Source organism: Ictidomys tridecemlineatus, chromosome 2 (assembly GCF_052094955.1).
Source record: "Ictidomys tridecemlineatus isolate mIctTri1 chromosome 2, mIctTri1.hap1, whole genome shotgun sequence".
In the NCBI taxonomy this organism is placed as follows: domain Eukaryota; kingdom Metazoa; phylum Chordata; class Mammalia; order Rodentia; family Sciuridae; genus Ictidomys; species Ictidomys tridecemlineatus.
Genome location: NC_135478.1, coordinates 3,870,453 through 3,888,838, shown reverse-complemented (window position 1 = coordinate 3,888,838; position 18,386 = coordinate 3,870,453). Strand labels below are relative to the sequence as shown.

The 18,386-nt window shown below is 52.3% G+C and overlaps 1 protein-coding gene and 1 long non-coding RNA gene across 7 annotated transcripts; one reads left to right on the top strand and one right to left on the bottom strand.

Moving 5' to 3' along the window:
• The first annotated feature begins 10 nt into the window (after positions 1-10).
• Positions 11-17,900, top strand: Slc25a23 (solute carrier family 25 member 23). 6 transcript variants are annotated; one of them, XR_013431767.1, is made up of 12 exons: positions 11-395; positions 1,456-1,582; positions 2,110-2,206; positions 2,583-2,694; positions 3,638-3,796; positions 3,882-4,034; positions 4,238-4,345; positions 5,365-5,532; positions 10,183-10,333; positions 15,226-15,417; positions 16,898-17,096; positions 17,453-17,900. XR_013431767.1 is itself a non-coding variant. In XM_078034519.1 (11 exons), exons 1-10 carry the CDS (start codon positions 240-242, stop codon positions 15,411-15,413), a joined length of 1,419 nt encoding a protein of 472 aa, XP_077890645.1. In that variant the 5' UTR covers positions 11-239; the 3' UTR covers positions 15,414-15,417; positions 16,898-17,900. The 6 variants fall into 6 exon arrangements, 5 of the variants coding, with proteins under 5 accessions (XP_077890645.1, XP_077890635.1, XP_077890624.1 ...); XM_078034519.1 differs by having other exon boundaries at positions 16,898-17,900; XM_078034509.1 differs by lacking the exons at positions 16,898-17,096; positions 17,453-17,900 and adding an exon at positions 11,428-11,608 and having other exon boundaries at positions 19-395; positions 15,226-15,256.
• LOC144371715 (uncharacterized) lies at positions 7,091-10,187 on the bottom strand. Its single transcript, XR_013431777.1, has 2 exons — positions 8,250-10,187; positions 7,091-8,135 (listed from the first exon to the last, which is right to left on the bottom strand). It is a non-coding gene; the product is annotated as an uncharacterized LOC144371715 (long non-coding RNA).
• Positions 17,901-18,386: the final 486 nt, after the last annotated feature.

The following is an 18,386-nucleotide window of genomic DNA, read 5'->3' as shown; positions in this document are numbered from 1 at the left end:
GGTACCCCACCCCCTCCCCATGCGGGTAGGAGGAGGAGACGCAACTTCTGGAGCAGGCGGCGACGGCTAGCAATTAGCACCTCTAGCAAGTGCCAGAGCCCGGCGGGCAGCGCAGAGGCTGCGGTGCCAGTGGCCGCGGAGCTAGCCCTGCAGGGTCTCGGGGGGGAGGGGGAGCCGCAAAGCCCCCGCTGAGGCCGCCGCTGCAGGGCCTCCCCTCCCCCCCACCCCGGGCAGGAGCCATGCGGGGGGGCGCAGGTGACGCGGAGCGGCAGCAACGCTGGGGTCGTCTATTCGAGGAGCTGGACAGTAACAAGGATGGCCGCGTGGACGTGCACGAGTTGCGCCAGGGACTGGCCAGGCTGGGCGGGGGCGACCCAGACCGTGGCGCCCAACAGGTACTCCCGCCGGACCCTTCTAGCGCGCTGCACTGTGGCCTCTGCCGGCCCAGTAACCCGAGCCTCTGAATGGGGCGGCTGGAGCCGCGGAGGACTGACGACCTGTGGCTGGACTCCAGGTCCCCTGACTCGGTTCCCTTCCCCCTGCCCACCCGTGTCTGGCTTAACGGGATCGCAAGACAGGGCCGCCAAGGCCCCAGGCCTGCAATTTGGTTGCCAGCGCCGGGTACCCTCGAGGGTGGGGGATGCCTGCCAGGGAATAGAGCTGGGCGCTTTTCTGCCCACTGACTGTGACACACCCTCCTCTGGCCTTTGCACAACCCAAGAAGACATGGCCTGCTCCCACATCCAGAGGACACACCCTCCCCACCCTGAGGGCACCCACTGCCCTCCCAGCCAGTCCCTCTGTTTACATTCCCTGCCTGTCCTTTCCTGGGCTGGCTCATTGCCCCACGTTGCCCCAGCCAGGGACTCCAACCTGTCCCAGGCCACTCCCAGCTGGGGATCAAGGCAGAAACTTGCCTTCCCTCCCCTTCCTTGCAGGTGTCCCTCATACCTTTAGCTCCCAGATGCCCCTGAAGCAGCTCCACAGCATCCTTGAGACCTTTAGTCCAACTCCCACTTCCCAGATGGGTAATATGGAGACCCTGCGGTAGCTCGCTTGGATCCATCATGCCCCTCATTGTCCAGGGCTGTTCCTAAAGGGAACCCCTGAAACTGCCATGTGAACAGGTTTTTTATAATAGACAGAACAGGCTTTGGAGACAAGAACCCAAGGTTACCACTTCCCAGCTCTGTGACCTTGAACCAGTTTCTTGACTTTGCAGAGCCTCAGTTTGTTTGCCAGGAAAACTGGACAATGCCAGGCACCTCACATGCCTATTGTGGTCTTGGGCATCTTGCTGGGAAGTGAGCCGATCAAGGGAGGGGGATGATGTACCCTGTAGCCCTCCTGCAAGTGCTGGGGGCTCAGGGTTCCTGTGGCATAATGCTCATTGTGTCCTCTCCAGATGGGGGAGCAGCCTCATGGAGCCCCTTCTGTCCCCTTCCCCTTTGCCAGGGCATCTCCCCTGAGGGTGACACTGATCCAGAGAGTGGGTTCAACCTGGAGGAATTCACCCGTTACCTGCAGGAGCGGGAACAGCGCCTGCTGCTCATGTTCCACAGCCTTGACCGGAACCAGGACGGTAAAGCCAGTCTGCAGGCAGGGGGATGGGGCCAATGGGGTTAGAACTGGCAGCGCTGAAGGAGGGGGCAGGGCTGCCTCTCCCTGATGACTCACCAGCTATTTTGGGGAATTCTCCTCACCCTCAACTAGGTGGTTCGAGTCCCAGCCAGCCCATTCCGCTTCCTTTTCCCTTCCTGAGTGGGGACCCCTGTTTTTCCCCTTAGGTACCTAGTTCTCAGGGACAAAGATCACCCACATTGCTTCTAGGTTTCCTATGGGGTAGATACCCACTAAGCATCATCTGTGGGTTCTAAGTATTGTCTTTAAATCTCTTGTGACATAGGGACCTCTATCATTGCCACTGGATCCCTCACTCATGGAGCAGAGGACTCCCCAGCATTGCCTAATTCTACCTCCAAGCAGTCCCTACAACCCTGGGTTTCTGGACCTCCTGGTCTTGCTAGTCCATGCCCCATTCCAGCCTGCCCTGATCCGTGGTCCTGGGGTACCCCAAGATTCCCACACACGCTCTTTCCAACCTCTGAGCCTCTCCAGGTCACATTGATGTCTCTGAGATTCAGCAGAGTTTTCGAGCTCTGGGCATTTCCATCTCGCTGGAGCAGGCAGAAAAAATCCTACACAGGTAAGTCACTGGAGGTTCAGAATCCTGGGCCCCAGAAATCCCAGAAACTCAGGCCCCTGGGACTCCTCAGTCACCTCCATATTCTGGGCCCCAGGCCCAGTTCCAGAGAGGGTAGAGCTGAGTTGGGCTTTGGAGTCAGACAGATCGTGAGCCAGTTCCTTGAATCTCTGAGCCTCAGGCTCTCCCTCTGCAAGTTAAGGGTAATCGTGGGAGTACCCAGTAGGCTTGGTATGGAGGACCAACACCAGACAGCCCGGGAGTGTGGTTAGAACAGTCCGAGAAACGTGGGCAGCTCTCAGTGTGCCCCAGACTTGCAAAACCTGGCAGCACCTCTCCCCAGAGCCAGACACTGAGATTGTCCCCACCCCAACTCCAGCATGGACCGCGACGGCACCATGACCATCGACTGGCAGGAATGGCGTGACCACTTTCTATTGCATTCTCTGGAAAATGTGGAGGACGTGCTCTATTTCTGGAAGCATTCCACGGTGAGGTGGGGGCCGTGCCTCCTCCCTGGTGGGCTGGCTGCGGGCTGCTTGGGGCTGGGAAGGGCTGAGCCAGGACTTGTGAGATGGAGGCAGCTGGGGGGTGAAGCTGTGTTCCTTTCTCCCTTCATTTGGGGTCCAGCAGCCTGGGGTGTCTCTGCTGTCTGATCAAAGCCCTTCAGACTTACTTGGGCTTCAATCAGGGGCCTCCAGGAGCAGACGGAAGGGTTGGAGGCTACAAGGAAGAAAGAACTTTCCAGATGGGGTTCTAGCCTCCCACCCTCAGCCCACACAGCTCCCTTTCTGCTGGATTCTCTCTGCCTGAATGATGGATTCTGCTACTGACCTGAAAAGTCAGAAAGCCCATGGCTTTGGGTGGGGGTGGGGGGTCCAGGGGGATCCACTGGAAGGAAGTAGGAAGTAATCAGTTCTCTCAGTGGGCTCTAAAGGGACGATGGCTTCTGGGGGACAGTTCCTGTGGAGGAGATCTCAGAGATCTTAGGAGGCACCCGAGGGATCTGCTGGGGTCTGCACAGGAGAAGTTCCTGGTGGGATGTTGTGTATTACCAGAGGAATCTTCTGGAATCTTTCCATGGGGGACCCTTTAAGGAGACCCTTTAGTGGGATCTGATAGCTCTGGAGATCTTTATGTGGCAAATGCTTGGATGGGATCGTCTGATGGGAACTGGACAAACTTCCTGTGGGATTTTGTGGCTCCTTAGGCGGGATTCAGTAGATCCTTTAGCCACTCACTGGGTTGGGGGTTTTGATGGCACCTGGTGGGATCCAGGAGTGTTCTTCTGTGCATTCCAAGCAAGATCCACTGATGGGCTCCCTGGGGTGCCCTGGGATTCATGGAGGAGACTCCCCAACCAAGGACTGGAGTGCTTCTCCCTACCTCCACTATAACACGCCATCATGACGTGACACCCCGCCGTGTCCTCAGGTTCTGGACATTGGCGAATGCCTGACAGTGCCAGATGAGTTCTCAAAGCAGGAGAAGCTGACGGGCATGTGGTGGAAGCAGCTGGTGGCTGGTGCAGTGGCAGGCGCGGTGTCGCGGACCGGCACAGCTCCTCTGGACCGCCTCAAGGTCTTCATGCAGGTGAGAGGCCCCAGAGGGACTTGCCTGCTCCCCCAGGCCCAGGACCTAGGAGGGAATCACAAGGCTGCCATTTCTCCCTGCTCAGGTTCACGCCTCAAAGACCAACAGACTCAACATCCTTGGGGGTCTACGGAGCATGATCCAAGAGGGGGGCATCCTCTCCCTGTGGCGTGGTAATGGTATCAATGTACTCAAGATCGCCCCCGAGTCAGCCATCAAGTTCATGGCCTATGAGCAGGTGAGGGCAGCTGTAGGGAAGGGTGTGCTTGGTGGGGAAGCCTGGGGTAAATATGAGGACCTGCGGGTTGGCCTGTGAGTGGGGGATGGCTGGGGCCCCTGCACAATGCCCACAGCAGTCCAGTTCTGTGGAAGCCAGGGGACAGTAGAGCACATGAAAGGCCCCACCCCTGAGGGTCTGCCCCCGGTGTCTGCCTCCCTCAGATCAAGCACGCCATCCGGGGACGGCAGGAGACGCTGCAGGTGCAGGAGCGCTTCGTGGCTGGCTCCCTGGCTGGTGCCACAGCCCAGACCATCATCTACCCCATGGAGGTGAGGTCTCTGGGAGCAGAGTCCTGGCGATTTCCCTCCTCACTCCACACCATGCCTGGGATGGCAACTGCCGCTCCCTGGTCAGGGACCCCGGCTCCTGACAGCAACACCATCACTTGCCTGGCTTACCTAGTGCTACAGTCTCAGCCATAACGTCTAGGACCACGGCGCTGGTTAGACTGGACAGTAGGCAGGCATTCAGCCGTTCAGGGCTATGCCTCGCCGAGGACAGAATGCTTGTTCCCAGGGAGTATCCTCTCTAAGCATCACTACTTTGAGATAAATCATTTCAGGTTTCAGGTTGGATATCATTAAGATTCTGAAAATGGCGGGAAATTCAAATAACATGAATGAAGTCTTGAGACGATAGGTCAGGCCTGGAAGGGTGGCTTCAGAGCAATAGAGACCCAGGTCCTTCTGTCTACCTTGTTGTTCCACTAACATGGCAGGTAGCACTCACCTCATGGATCAACATGGCTGCTTGTGCTCTGCTCATACATTTCAGTTCCAGGAAAGAAGGACTAAGCCACAAAGGAGGGAACACCATCCTCTGATAGTCATGCATAGCTCTTAGCTCTTTTTACTTCTATTTTTCTTTCTTTTTTTTTTTTTTTAAGTTGTAGATGGACACAATGCCTTTGTTTTATTTTTTTATTTGTATGTGGTGCTGAGGATCGAACCCAGTGCTTCACACGTGCCAGGCAAGCACTCTACCACTGAGCCATAACCCAGCCCCTTTTTTCTTCTGTTTCATGGTGTAGAACCTGGTAATATGGCCACTAAGGAAGGCAGGAAGTGTAGTTTTTATCTCTAGTGGTTATGTGCTTGCCAAAGTTATCTTTCTGTTATTTAGGAAGAAGGGAACTAGAGGTTGGGGGACAGTCAGTGGTGGCTGCCACAGGTCACTCTAGTTGGTGGGTCTGCTTCTGGGAGTACTGTTTCTAGGTCTTCATCCCTGGAAGTGACAACTTGGGCAGGGGGTGGGACCAGCTTTTCCAGGGATAACCGAGTTTTCCCAGGTGCTGAAAACACGGCTGACCCTGCGCCGGACTGGTCAGTACAAGGGGCTGCTGGACTGTGCACTGCGGATCCTGGAGCAAGAAGGGCCCCGCGCCTTCTACCGAGGCTACCTGCCCAACGTGCTGGGCATCATTCCCTACGCGGGCATCGATCTGGCCGTCTATGAGGTCTGTGGCAGCCCCCGCCCCTCTGCCCTCTGTGATTTGCCCACAGGACACCCTCCAGTCAACCTCCCCATTGTCCTAGAGAAGGACAATCATGGGGTGAGGAGCACCATGGGCGTGGAACCCTGGGGAACCCCTCCGTGTGCTGGCCATGAACTGCTGCAAGAAAGTTTGACTTACAGTTCAGCCCTCTGTGGTCACCTGGGAGTTGGGGGCCACTCTAGCTCACAAGAATCCTGAGAGCAGGCAAAGATGAGCCTCCAAGGTGTGCATCTCCCCCAAAGCATGGACCAGCCCCAGGCTCTGTCCCTAGGCTGATGAATTCTTCAGGGCCTGCGCATCTCAGCATCTACCGTCACTAGAGAAACCAAGCCCCGCAACCGGCACCTTGGGCCCTTCATCAAGGGACGCGGGAGTGGGGAGTTTTTGCTGTCTCTCCTTGTGGGTCTCATGTGTTGCTTTAGCCTCCTCCTGGTGGGGTCATCCAGTCCTCCAATCAGGACAGCTGTAGATCCCCCGGAATCCTCCCAGTTTTTGTTTGTTCGCTTGCTTATATGTTTGTTTTTGGTACTGGGGATTGAGCCCAGGGGCGTTTAACCACTGAGCCACATCCCCAGCCCCCTTATGATTTTATTTTGAGACAGGATCTTGCTAAGATGCTTAGGGCCTCACTAAGTTGCCGAGGCTGGCTTTGAACTCGTGATCCTCCTGCCTCAGCCTCCCAAGTTGCTGGGATGACAGGTGTGCACCACAGTGCCTGGTGCCTGGCCTCCTCAAACCTTTCTGTCCAAGACAGGCCAGCTCCCTGAGTGTGAGAGCAGTCACCAAGGTCCTGTGCTCAGAGGTGCCCACACTGAGTGACTCTCTGCTTAGTTCATCTGGAAATTCTCAGTGATTTTTCTTTGTAAAAGACCCTGTGTTTTGTTTTGCACTGAATCCCACAAACTATGTCATCCTTCCTGGTCTGAGTCTGTTCCTGCCATACATACCCACGTTCCCCAGTTCCCAGCATCAGGACAGGGGAAGGAGACAGGCCCTGTTCACACACTGTGTGTTCAGACCTCCACTCGTTCCTCTGTCCCTTCACACGTCCACTTAGCCTCTGTCCAGTGAGCACCTGCCGTGCGCCTGGCCTGGGTGCTCGCTGCCACAGGGTGCAGAATGAGCCCTCCATAACCCCTGCCCTCCTGGGACACTCATCCCAGTGAACCCGGAAGCCCATCACCCCACAAATAAGAGTCTCAGCTCCCACAAAGCTCCCAGAAGTTGGAGGACAGGGCTTGTCATCATCGGCAGTGGTGGGCTGGAGGTGGGGGGACACCTTTGGGCTGGAGGTGGCACTGGAGCCCAGTGACATGACATCAGTAAGAAGTGGGAGCGCAGCAGGGGCCCAGCAAGACAAACCAGGGACCAACTTGACCTGCTAGAGGGCCCCGGTCTTGGTCAGCCCAGGGAACTGGGCAGATCAGAAGGTGAGGTCAGAAAGGTCAGCGGACTCCCTGGTGAGGGGTCGGGTTTTTCCTAAGTGCAGTGGGAAACCATGGAGGTTTGTGAGCAGAAATAGGATCTGATCCTGTTTAATACATTTTTCTCCCAAAAAAGGGAGTTCACGTGGCTAAGAAGCTTAGAAGCCCTGTGCCCTCTTGGAGTTTCAAAGTCTATGTTAGTCCTTAAAGGCTCTGACGAGTCCTGCAGTGAAGTGATGGAACAATTATTTTAGAACCTCCTCAACATAACAGCTCCTTCCCACTTCGCCCCCACCCCTGTGCTGGGGATGGAACCCAGGGCCTTGCACCTGCTCGGAAAGTGCTCTACCACTGAGCTGCACCCCAGCTCCAGAACAGCTCTTAATAACTCAGTTAACATCTATTTGACAAATGAGGGTCTGAACCTTAAGAAGACTATTAAAATGGCAAAGGCGGGCCTGGTGAGAAGGCCAGCATCTGTAGTCCTAGCTACTTGGGAGGCAAAAGTAGGATGACTACTTCAGCCCCAAGTTGGAGACCACCCTCGGCAACATAAAAAGCCTGTGAGACTCCCGCCTCAATACAAAACAAATAAAATAGCTACATGTTATTTTTATTTAATTAATTTATTTGCAAAGACAGTAAACACTTGCCTGTGTTTTCTAATCTACACCTGGACCAGACATGACTAATCTATCCCAGCATTGAGTCCCCCTCGGAACACCTCTGGTTCCAGGCAGACATTTACCAATGAATTAAAGCTGACACAGGAAGTGAAACCTACAAGCCACCCTAGTGACAAGGCACAAAAGGTCTTATCCTAACAAAGTCCTTGGCAGGGAAGTGAGGGAGTGGCTGACTAGCAGGCACCAGGCCCTGGTTTTAATCCCAGGAACCCTCCTTCTCACCCTCCCACCCCCACCCAAAAAAAAAAAAAAAAGATACAAAGGCTTTGGCAGCAGCTTCAGAAGGGATTAGCCACCCTAAAGACTAAACACACAGCTCTGGAGTCGCTGGCTCTGAATGTTGAGTCTTACCTTGATTTTGTAGCTTGGAGCAAGAACTTCCCTGAGCCTTACTTTCTCCTCTACCAAATGCAGATAGTAGGATTAATTGTCTTCACGGGAGCTCTGAGAGCAGCTGCAGAGACGGGGATGTGAGGGCAGGGTGGTGAGAAGGCGAGGCGGGGGGATAAGGCATGTGTGTCTATTTCCCAGGGCTGCTGCAACAAAGTATCCCCAGCTGGCCAGTTACCGCAGTCAGAAGGGACAGTCTCCCAGCTCTGGAGGTCAGAGGCCCAAATTCGAGTGTCCAGAGCCATACTCCCCTGAGACCTGTCGGAGGGAGTCCCGGTACTGCCTCCAGCGTCTGCTCCTTACCACTGCTGGCTTTCCTTTTGTTTTTGTCTGTCTTTTGACACCAGTCCCAAGGTCACACTGTGTCACCCCAAGTGCCTCAAACTCCTGAGCTCAAGCCATGCTCCCGCCTCAGCCTGCCAAGCAGCTGGGGTTCCAGGAGCCCAGCAGCATTCCTTGACTGGGGACATTAGCTCTGCCTCCCGTCACTGGCTTTCTCTAACTTGGGTATCTCTGCGGCTCTCCTTTTACTGCACTGAGAGTTCACCCCACTCATCTTTGCCAGTTACATCTGCAAAGACCCTATTTGCAAAGACCATGTCCTAAGATGCCAACACAGCCAGGTGCAGTGATACCTGCCTGTCATCCCAGCTACTTGGGAGGCTGAGGCAGGAGGATTGCAAGTGCTAGGGCAGCCTCGGCAACTTAGCAAGACCTTGTCTCAAAGTAAAAGGACAAGGGCTGGTGTGTGGCTCAGGGGCCAGTGCTTGCATGGTCTGTGTGGCCCCGGATTCCATCCCCAGTACTGCAGGAAGAAAAAAAAAAAGAGATTGGCACATATCCTGTGGGTGGGGGTTCACGGTTCATAATGGTGTGTTACCAAGCAAGTTGCCACTCTTGGCAAACACAGCTCAGTCCCTCTGGGGTCCTCTGGCCGAAGAGCCAGAAAATGCCCCCCAGAAGGGTGGGGGCTGGAGCACTAACACGCCCAGCCAGCGCTTTGATGGCTGCTTCTGGGGGTGCAGGTTCCCCGCACTTGCCTCCAGTTCCTAGGGCTCCGAGCATCCTGATGTGGGTGCAGAGAAGGTCCGGGGGCAGCTCCATGGGTGCTGGCAGGCAGCCCTCAGGAGGTCTGAACCAAAGCAATAAAGGAGAAGGGAGGACACCCACAGCGGAGGCCACGGACACCCACCTTGGAGGGTGTGCTCGGTTCATATTCATTTCCTGTGGCTAAACCAAACTGCCCCAAACCTAGTGGCTTAAAACAACACAAATTTATTATCTTACAATTAGGAAGGTCAGAAGTTCAAAATGTGAGTCCTGCTGGGCTTTATGAAATGTGGCCGCCTCCTTTTCAGCTCTGCCTTTTGCAACTTTCCATGATTCCCGCGGCTCATGTGGCCCCTCCTTCCACATTCAGAGGAATTGTGGAATCTTCTGATCCACCAACCAGTCTCTGCTTTTGTCTTCATTATCTCTCTTTTTTTTTTTTTTAACTGGGAGTAGAACCCTGGACCTTGTGTATGCTGGGCAAGGGCTCCCTAACTACCGCACCCTCACCCTTTTTACATTTTGAGACAAGGCCTAAGTTGCTGACCTCACACTTGGGATGTCTGTCCCGCCTCAGGCCTAAGTATATGGGATTATAGGTGTGTGCCACACCCAGCTTCACATCTCCTTTTTTGACTCTGATTTTCTTTGTTATTCGGGCTGAGAATGGAACCCAGAGCCAAGCTACACCCACCCCGCCTTTTGACCCTTGATAAGGATCCTTGTGATGATAGTGAACCCAGACAGGAAAGCCAGGATATTTCCTATCTCAAAATCCTTGGCCTTAATTTATCGAAGTCCTGTGTGCCATGGAAGATAACGGATGCACAGGTTCCAGGGACCAGTGCATGCAGAGCACAGGGACTCTGATTCCTTGTCACAGAGGGCCTCGGTGGGGGTTAAGTGAAGGCATGCAGCTCAAGTGCCTGCAGAGCCCAGGATGCACTGTGCACTCAGCTGGCACCAACTGCCAGGGGACACCAAGCTGGCCACCAGGTCTGTGGAACCAGGATCCTGGTCTCTGCTCCTCCCAACCTACCCTACTCCTTTCTCTACTCCAGACCCTGAAGAACCACTGGCTCCAGCAATATAGCCAGGAATCAGCAAACCCAGGGATCCTCGTGCTCCTGGCCTGCGGTACCATCTCCAGCACCTGTGGCCAGATAGCCAGTTATCCCCTGGCCCTGGTCCGGACCCGCATGCAGGCCCAAGGTGAGGCCTGGGTGGGAGGATGGAGCAGGGGAGTGGCCAGCTGGGGTGCACCTTCTCTTCCCCAGCTCCTCACAGGTGGAGTCCTAGGCTGGAGTCCTCCTGGATTTGAATGGCCTTGATAAGTCCTGCCCCTTCTCTGGGCCTCAGTTTACTCACTGGTGACTTTGAAAGGGGAGTCCTTTATCCACAAGAAACTGAGGATTAACTAGCAGAACAGATGCAAGAGTTCTGGCAAAGCTCCCTAGCAGTGGTAGCCAGAGGCTGCTACTGGCCATTGTGGAGCCTTTCTGGGCTGGTAACTTGAGCTCCTATTTGCAAGGCTGAGTTATAGCAAGGCCAGGTCGGGGAGAGGCTAAGAACCTGGGTTAAGGAAATTCAGGATCAGGCTGGTTATTGTTTTTCTCTGAAATTTTCTTTTATGGATTCTTTTCCCTGTCCCTGAATCTGTTTTAATAATTTCCTTGGGAATTTAGCAATTGCATTTTGTGATACCAGGGAGGTATGAGTGAATGAGACAGACATGGTCCCCACCTTCATGGAGTTCAGGCTGGAGAGGAAGAAAGATGCTAAATAAATCATTCCATAATTGACCTTTGGTTAAGGGTTGAATAAGGGGAGGAAGAGGATCCTGACTTGGACAGGGGTGCCAGGGAGGGCCCCCTTAAGAGCTGGCTTTGGAATAGAGGTTGGGAAGATGACTAGGAGTTAGCCAGAAGAGAAGGGCGTTGACTTCCAGGACGAGGACATTCTAGCTCCTCCCACCACACATACTGCACACCCACTCCATTTCAATTTATCCCCAAATTTGGGCCCTCAAGATTGACAGCCAATTTCAAGTACCACAGAAGTCCTGACTCTGGCCAGGGCGCTGCTCAGTGGGAGAGTGCTTGCCCAGCATGCACAATGCCCTGGTTCCCTCCCAGCACTGCGGGGGGCAGGGGGGGGGCACTAAAAAGTCCTGATTTGATGGTAGGTCCAACTTCTAGTCTAGCCTCTCCTTCCTGTGGCAGTGGCCACCTGGCCCAGCCCTGAGGGGTAAAAGGGAGAAGGGAAGGAGGAGCTTCAGCCTCACCTGGTCCCCCACCCCCTCCCAGCCTCCATCGAGGGCTCCCCGCAGCTCTCCATGATGAGTCTGCTCCGTCACATCCTGTCCCAGGAGGGAGTGTGGGGCCTCTACCGGGGCATTGCCCCCAACTTCATGAAGGTCATTCCAGCTGTGAGCATCTCCTATGTGGTCTACGAGAACATGAAGCAGGCCCTGGGGGTCACGTCCAGGTGAGGGACCCAGAGCCCAGCCCTCCCCCAAGATCCGTCACCCCAGTCCTGATGTTCCCCCATTGATGTCCTTGGCCACAGGAGACCAGTGGCCCAATCAATGGATCCTAGTTCCCCTGCCTAAACCACTGATCCCTACACACCAGCCACAGGATCCCAGTCCCCGAATCCTGGATCCTCCACCCCCAGACCCCAGTCACTGAATCACAGGGTCCCCACACTTTGACCATGGATCCCAATACTCCAACTCTAGATCTCAGATCCCTGTACCCCCAACTGCTGGATCCCCCACTTCAGCAACCTAAATCTCATACCTGAACCACAAGATCCAGAGTGATCAACACCTCAGCCCTTCATCCCCTCCTTCCCAGACCCCTAGATCCTGCATTCCTACGCTCCCAAAGTGGATCCTATGTTTCCCTGCCCCACCCACTGGGTCCTGGACCTAGATCCCCCACAACGTGGTGAATGGATCCCAATCCCCAAGCACAGGAATGGACATCCCTATACCTCATTACCCTGACCCCAGCTCCCTCAGGTCCAGATCCAGTGTCCTTGTGTAGCACTGGGTCCCAGATCCCCAACCCCACTGGCGAATCACAGATCGCCATGCCTCAAGCCCCGTCTCCAAGCTCAGCCGCTGGATTCTGGATGTCAAGAAACCTCAGCCACCGGATCCTGACAGTGCAATGCCTAGATCCTGGGGCCCCCACCACTGGACCCAGATCCCCTCACCCCAGCCACTGGATTCTGATTCCTTTACCTTGACACTGGGTCCCAGATCCTTCTGCTTCGACGGCTGGACCCCTACATTTCAAGCACTGTGCCCTCTGCCCCTTACCACTGGATCTTGGATTCCCAAGTCCCAACCCACTGGATTCTGGCTCCTAAAACCACAAATGTGGGCACAACAGCACAGCAAGTGGGTCCTGGCAGGTGCAGCTGCTGGAGTCCAGATTCCAGACAGTCCCCACGCCCAGTCCTGCCAGCACTGGATCCCACGCCCTGGACCCCTACCTCCCAAATGCTCAGACCCCCCAGTCTAGATCCCAAAAGGCCAATCACAGCACCATGATCCCACATGTCCCCATCCCAGAGACACACTGCAGCTTACCATGGCTCAGGATCACACAGACCAGGGAGACCTGGGGAGGCCCAGCTGCCAGCTCCAGAGAACCCAGGGGCTCTGTCTCATGTCTTCATGTAGCTCATGGCCAGGCAGCAAGGGGGGAGATGTGTCTCCTGTGACTGCATGGATGCTTGACCCCCACCCAGCATGGACACCCCTCTTGGCCCTGTGGGCTATTGCTCCCTCAGACCACCCCACCCCACCCTGCAGCACCCCCCCACACCTGATCAGCTCATAACCCCAGAGCTTAAGTCCTCTGGAGGGCCCGGCCTCTTGTTCTTGGGGGCTGGCAAACAGGCGGTCTGAGACCAGAGACTTTCGGGGGGTCCCCCGTCCTAGCACTGCCAGCCCTTCCAGGGCTTCAAAGATTTGCAAGCCAGGAACAAATCCTCATCGACCACCCTTCCCTACACTCGAGCATCCAATTATACAAAACCAAACAAAAACCCAAACCCCAAACTCACTCCAGGTCTATTTTTCTATCAGAGAGAGGAGCAAACCCCCACCCCCAAACCCAAGCCCCCAACTCCCCCTTCCCATCCCTCCTGCACTTTATTGTTGGATTCTGAGCTTAGGATGATGGGGCCCCTCTCCACTGCTACCCAGTGCCTGGGGAACCCCATCAGGGACTGTGAAGAGGACTGGGATGTTGGGGCCTAGAGGACCATCCCTCCCGGCTTCCACCTCCCTCCACGACACTTGCCCCCTCCCTGCCTGTGTGTTATTTCAAAGGAAAAGAACAAAAGGAATAAATTTTCTAAGCTCTTTCATTGTATTTTCTTTTCTGAAAAGAGGTGGGTGGATGTGGGACCCCATCTACCCAGAGGGAAGGGACATGGGACTGTTTCTCATCTCATGCGCACACAGCTCCAAGGGACTGTGCGACTCAGACTCGAGCCTGGGTTTCTACCTCTGTCTGTGAAGCAGTAGCAGGGAGGGAGTCTACCTCATGGCCTCTTCTATTTTTCTGTTTTCTTTTTTGATTCTACATGTGCATTCGTTTTCTGTCATATTACCACAAGCCAAGTGGTTTAAAAAATAAAATTTGTTAAAACATGTTTATTGTGATAAAATATACATGACATAAAGCGTACCATCTTGCCATGTGCAGGGGCACATGCCTGTAATCCCAGTGGCTTAGGAAGCTGAGGCAGGAAGATCCCAAGTTTAACGCCAGCCTCAGAAACTTAGTGAGGCCCTAGGCAACTTAGCAAGACCCTGTCTCAAAATATAAAAAGGGCTGGGGATGCGATTCAGTGGTTAAATGCCCCTGGACTCAATCCCTAGTACCAAAATAATAATAATAACTTTAAAAATAAAACTTTCTCTATTTACCAAGTTTAAGTTCACAATCCAGTGGCATTAAATGCTCTCACGATGCTCTGCAGCTGTCCCCACCATCCATTTCCAGAACTTCCCATCTCCCCAAACTGGAGCTCTCGCTCCTTCAACACTAACTTCTAGCCTCTCCCCCTCTCCCTGTCTCCATGGATCTCAACTCCAGGGTCCTCCTGTGGGTGGATCCTGCAGTGTGCGTGATGTGGCCTTCTGTGTCCGGCTCATTTCCCTGAGCACAGTGTCCTCAAGGTCAATCACAAAGTAACGTACTTCAGAACCCCTTCCTTTTTCTGGCTGAATACTACTCAGCTGTGTGAGTGGACCACGCAGTATGTATCCCTTCATCCACCAATGGACCCCCTACCATTTGGCTACTGTGAATAAAACAGAAATTCATCTGTGACAATTCAGGAGGCTGGGGGTCTGAAAGCAAGACCTTGGCTGGGGACATTCTCCCCACAGTTTTCTGGCAGACTGCAGTCCTTGGTGCTCTTGGCTCAGAGAGGTATCACTCCCAGACCTGCCTGCCCTCCCGTGGCCCTCTCCCTCACGTCTGCGTTTCTGTGTCTAAATTCTCCTCTTCTTGTAATGATGCTGTCACTAGATTGGAGCCCCCCGCCCCCCTCCAGGGTGAACTCACTTGATCTTGATTACATCTACAAAGACCCTCTTTTCCAAATACAGTGACATTCCCAGGTTCCAGAGCTTAGACCTTCAGAGCTTCTTTGGGGGCATACAGTTCCACTCACAACAGCAAGTAATTTGAATTCATTGTAGAAAGCAATAAAAAATTTATAATATATGTAGAAATAGATTAATGATTGATAGATACATAATCAGTACATAAATGCATTGTGATAGGACTACAGTTGGCTCTCTATATCCATGTTTTGCATCCATGGACTCAACCAACCTTAGATGGAAATATTCAGGAAAATTGCACCTGAATCTAACATACATGAATATATTTTTGGTTGGTATCCCTAGGCAAGACAGTATTTCAACTACCTACATAGTACTTACATTGTGCTAGATGTTATAAGTCATTGAGAGATGGTTTCATGTTTAAGGAGCATGTACAGAAATTCTATGCAAATAATCCACAATTCTATATAAAAACTTGAGCATGCACTGATTTTGGTACATGCAGGGGCTTCTGGAACTGATTCTCCAGGGGTTCTGAGTGACAACTGCACAGTCTCCAGGTTAAGGCAATGCGGCTACCATCCTGGACTCTCCCTGCTTCACTCTCATGTCATTTACTCTGAAAGAAGACAGCCGTCAGGTCCTGAGCAGCCTTATGGAGAAGCCCATACAGTGGGGAACCCCAGCCAATAGCTACGTAAGTGCACTTGGACTTGAACACTTCTTTTTTTTTTTTTTTTGTGAGAGAGGGAGAGAGAATTTTTAATATTTATTTTTTAGTTCTCGGCGGACACAACATGTTTTGTTGGTATGTGGTGCTGAGGATCGAACCTGGGCCACATGCGTGCCAGGCGAGCGCGCTACCGCTTGAGCCACATCCCCAGCCCCTTGAACACTTCTTTTGAGGGTATATAATTTAACCCACAACAATGAATTATACAAATTCACTGTAGGAAAAAAAATAGAAAATTCAGAATATAGAAAGAGATAATTGATAGATGATAGAAAATAGATGATTGATTGATAGATAGATAGACAGATAGGCAGGAAGAAGATCCAGATTGCAGCCTTGTGAGACACCCTGGATAATCCAAACACTGCAGACCCTCTCACTGGCTGCCAATACCCAAATCCTGAACTTTATATCCTTATGCTTCAAACATTGGAACACCCTACTAATCGGTGCTCAGAAACTGGATGAGATGATAAATGTCATTGTAAGCCACTGAGTTCTGGGGTAATTTGTTACAAAGCAATAGCTAGACAATATAGATGCACTTATGTACATATGACTTTCCATGCATTCAAAGAAGAGATCAGGGAGTGGGTATAAAAAATATATAATGGATTAAATCTTGCTAACTATTTTGTGGGTTTTTTTTTTTCTATTTTGTGTTTTTACTTTCTTTAAATTATGTTCCTAGGATCATTTTCCACAAGTGCAGTCACTGGGTCAAAGGACATGGCTCTCTTGGGATCATGCAACCAAAAGAACTGTACAACATTACAGCTACCAACAAGAGTTGGCATTTTTAACAGCAGCTACCCAGGCACTGAGTGTTAATTGTATTTGATGGGGATAATTAACATCTGCTTTCCTGTCCATATTCTTATATCCCACGATAATGTGGCTGAGATTTAGGAGGCTTAGTTAACCAACATGCAGCATGAATTAGTCAGCTTGCCATCACTATAACAAACACCTGAGACAATCAACTTATGAGAAAAGTCTTAGCACATGCTTGTCATCCCAGACACTCAAGAGATTGAGGCAAGAGGGTCACAGGTTCCAGGCCAACCTTGGCAACTTAGGGAGACCGTGTCTCCAAATAAAAAATAGAAAGGACTAGGGATGTGGCTCAGCAGAACAGCCCCCCAGGTTCCATCCCCAAGTCTGCAAAATAAAAGAGGAAGGGGCCAGGTGCAGTGGCCATGCCTGTAATGCCAGCCACTGGGGAGGCTGAGGCAGGAGGATCACAAATTCAAAGCAGCCTTAGCAATTTAGCAAGGCTCCACACAATTTAGCAAGACTCTCTCTCAAAATTAAAAAAATATATATATAAAGGAGTGGGGAAGTGCCTCAGTGGTTAAGCACCTTTGGGTTCAATCCCTGGTATCAAAAATAAATAAATAAAGGAAGGGGGAGGGGAAGCCTTGTTTTGGCTCTTGTTTTGCAGGTTTTGGTCTGGGATCAGCTGGCCCATTGCCTTGGGCCTGGAATGGCACATCACGGTGGAGAGCCTGGTGGCGCAACACTGCACACCTCAAGTCAGGGAAGTGGAAGACAGAAGGAGAAGAGATGGGCCTTCCATGAGCCCCTTTGAGGGCACACCCCCAACGACTGGAAGACCTCCCATCAGGCCGCACTTCTTAAAGGTTCTGCCACTTCCCAACAGAGCCACCCTGGGGACCAAGCTTTCACCACATGGCCTTTGTGAGACGCTTAAGATTCAGATCATAGCCAGGCCCAGTGGTGCACACCCAAAATCCCAGCAGCTCAGGAGGCTGAGGCAGGAGGATCACAAGGAGAAGGTCAGGCTCAGCAAATGAGTAAGGCTGTCAGCAACTCAGCAAGACCCTGCCTCAAAATAAAGAAAGAAAAAGGGCTGGGATGTGGCTCGGTGGTTAAGCACTTCTGGGTTCAATCCCCAGGACCAAGAAAAAAAAAATCCATATCATAGCAGATGGACTCATTTTCTCTTTCTAAAACTCAGTTTCCTTTGACATTTCAGGGAAAAGAACTTACACTTATTGAGCAAGTACCACGTGCCTCATGCTGTGCTGAGTAAGGCCTTTCATGTATTATTCGTGTTAATCAAACACTTACTATGTGCTAGATTCAGTTCTAAATATGGGATTATAGAAGTGGATGACAAAACAGACAAAAGTCTCTGTTCTGGCAGAATGAGATTGACCAAGTTATGCTGTATACATCCATGAATGCACCACAGTGAGCTCCGCCTTTATGGACATCTACAAAGCACCAATAACAAATGATAAACCAATAGAGGAAGACTAATAGAGTTAAAGAAGGGAACTGGGGAGAGAGGAAGGGAGGGAAAGGGGAAGGACTGGGGATTGCAATGGAGCAAATTATATTCCATGTTTGTACAATGATGTCAAAATGAACCCCAATATGATGCATAACTAAAATGCACTAATAAAAACATTCTTGCCGGGCGCAGTGGCGCATGCCTATAATCCTAGCAGCTCGGAGGCTGAGACAAGGAGGATCGCTAGTTCAAAGCCAGCCTCAGCAATGGGGAGGCGCTAAGCAACTCAGAGAGACCCTGTCTCTAAATAAAATACAGAATAGGGCTGGGATGTGGCTCAGTGGTCGAGTGCCCCTGAGTTCAATCCCTGGTACAGGGAAAAAAATTCTTAAAATATTTGTCCTCACAGAGCCTACACTCCAGTGAGGAGAGACCAAGAGCACAGGAGGATTAGCTATGGAGTGGCAGGAAGCAGAGGCAGAAAGGAGAAACATAAAAGAGGGAAAGGGAATCATAAATGCTACAGAGTGTAAAGTTTCATCAGGTCGACCCAGAGGCCTCCTAAGAAGGTGACTTGTGAGTGATGGTTAAAGGTGGGAAGGGAGAGTGCCAGGGATGTCCAAGGAAGAAAATTCTAGGCAGCGAGCACAGCCCATGCAAAGGCCCTAGGGCA

What these genes read in the sequence shown, in the direction of transcription:
- Slc25a23 (XM_078034498.1), top strand. Translation starts at nt 240, where the DNA reads ATGCGGGGGGGCGCAGGTGACGCGGAGCGGCAGCAACGCTGGGGTCGT. An exon ending in GACCCGCATGCAGGCCCAAG is followed by an intron (nt 10,334 to 11,427) that starts GTGAGGCCTGGG and finishes ACCCCCTCCCAG; the next exon opens with CCTCCATCGAGGGCTCCCCG. An exon ending in GCCCTGGGGGTCACGTCCAG is followed by an intron (nt 11,609 to 12,137) that starts GTGAGGGACCCA and finishes CCCTGACCCCAG; the next exon opens with CTCCCTCAGGTCCAGATCCA.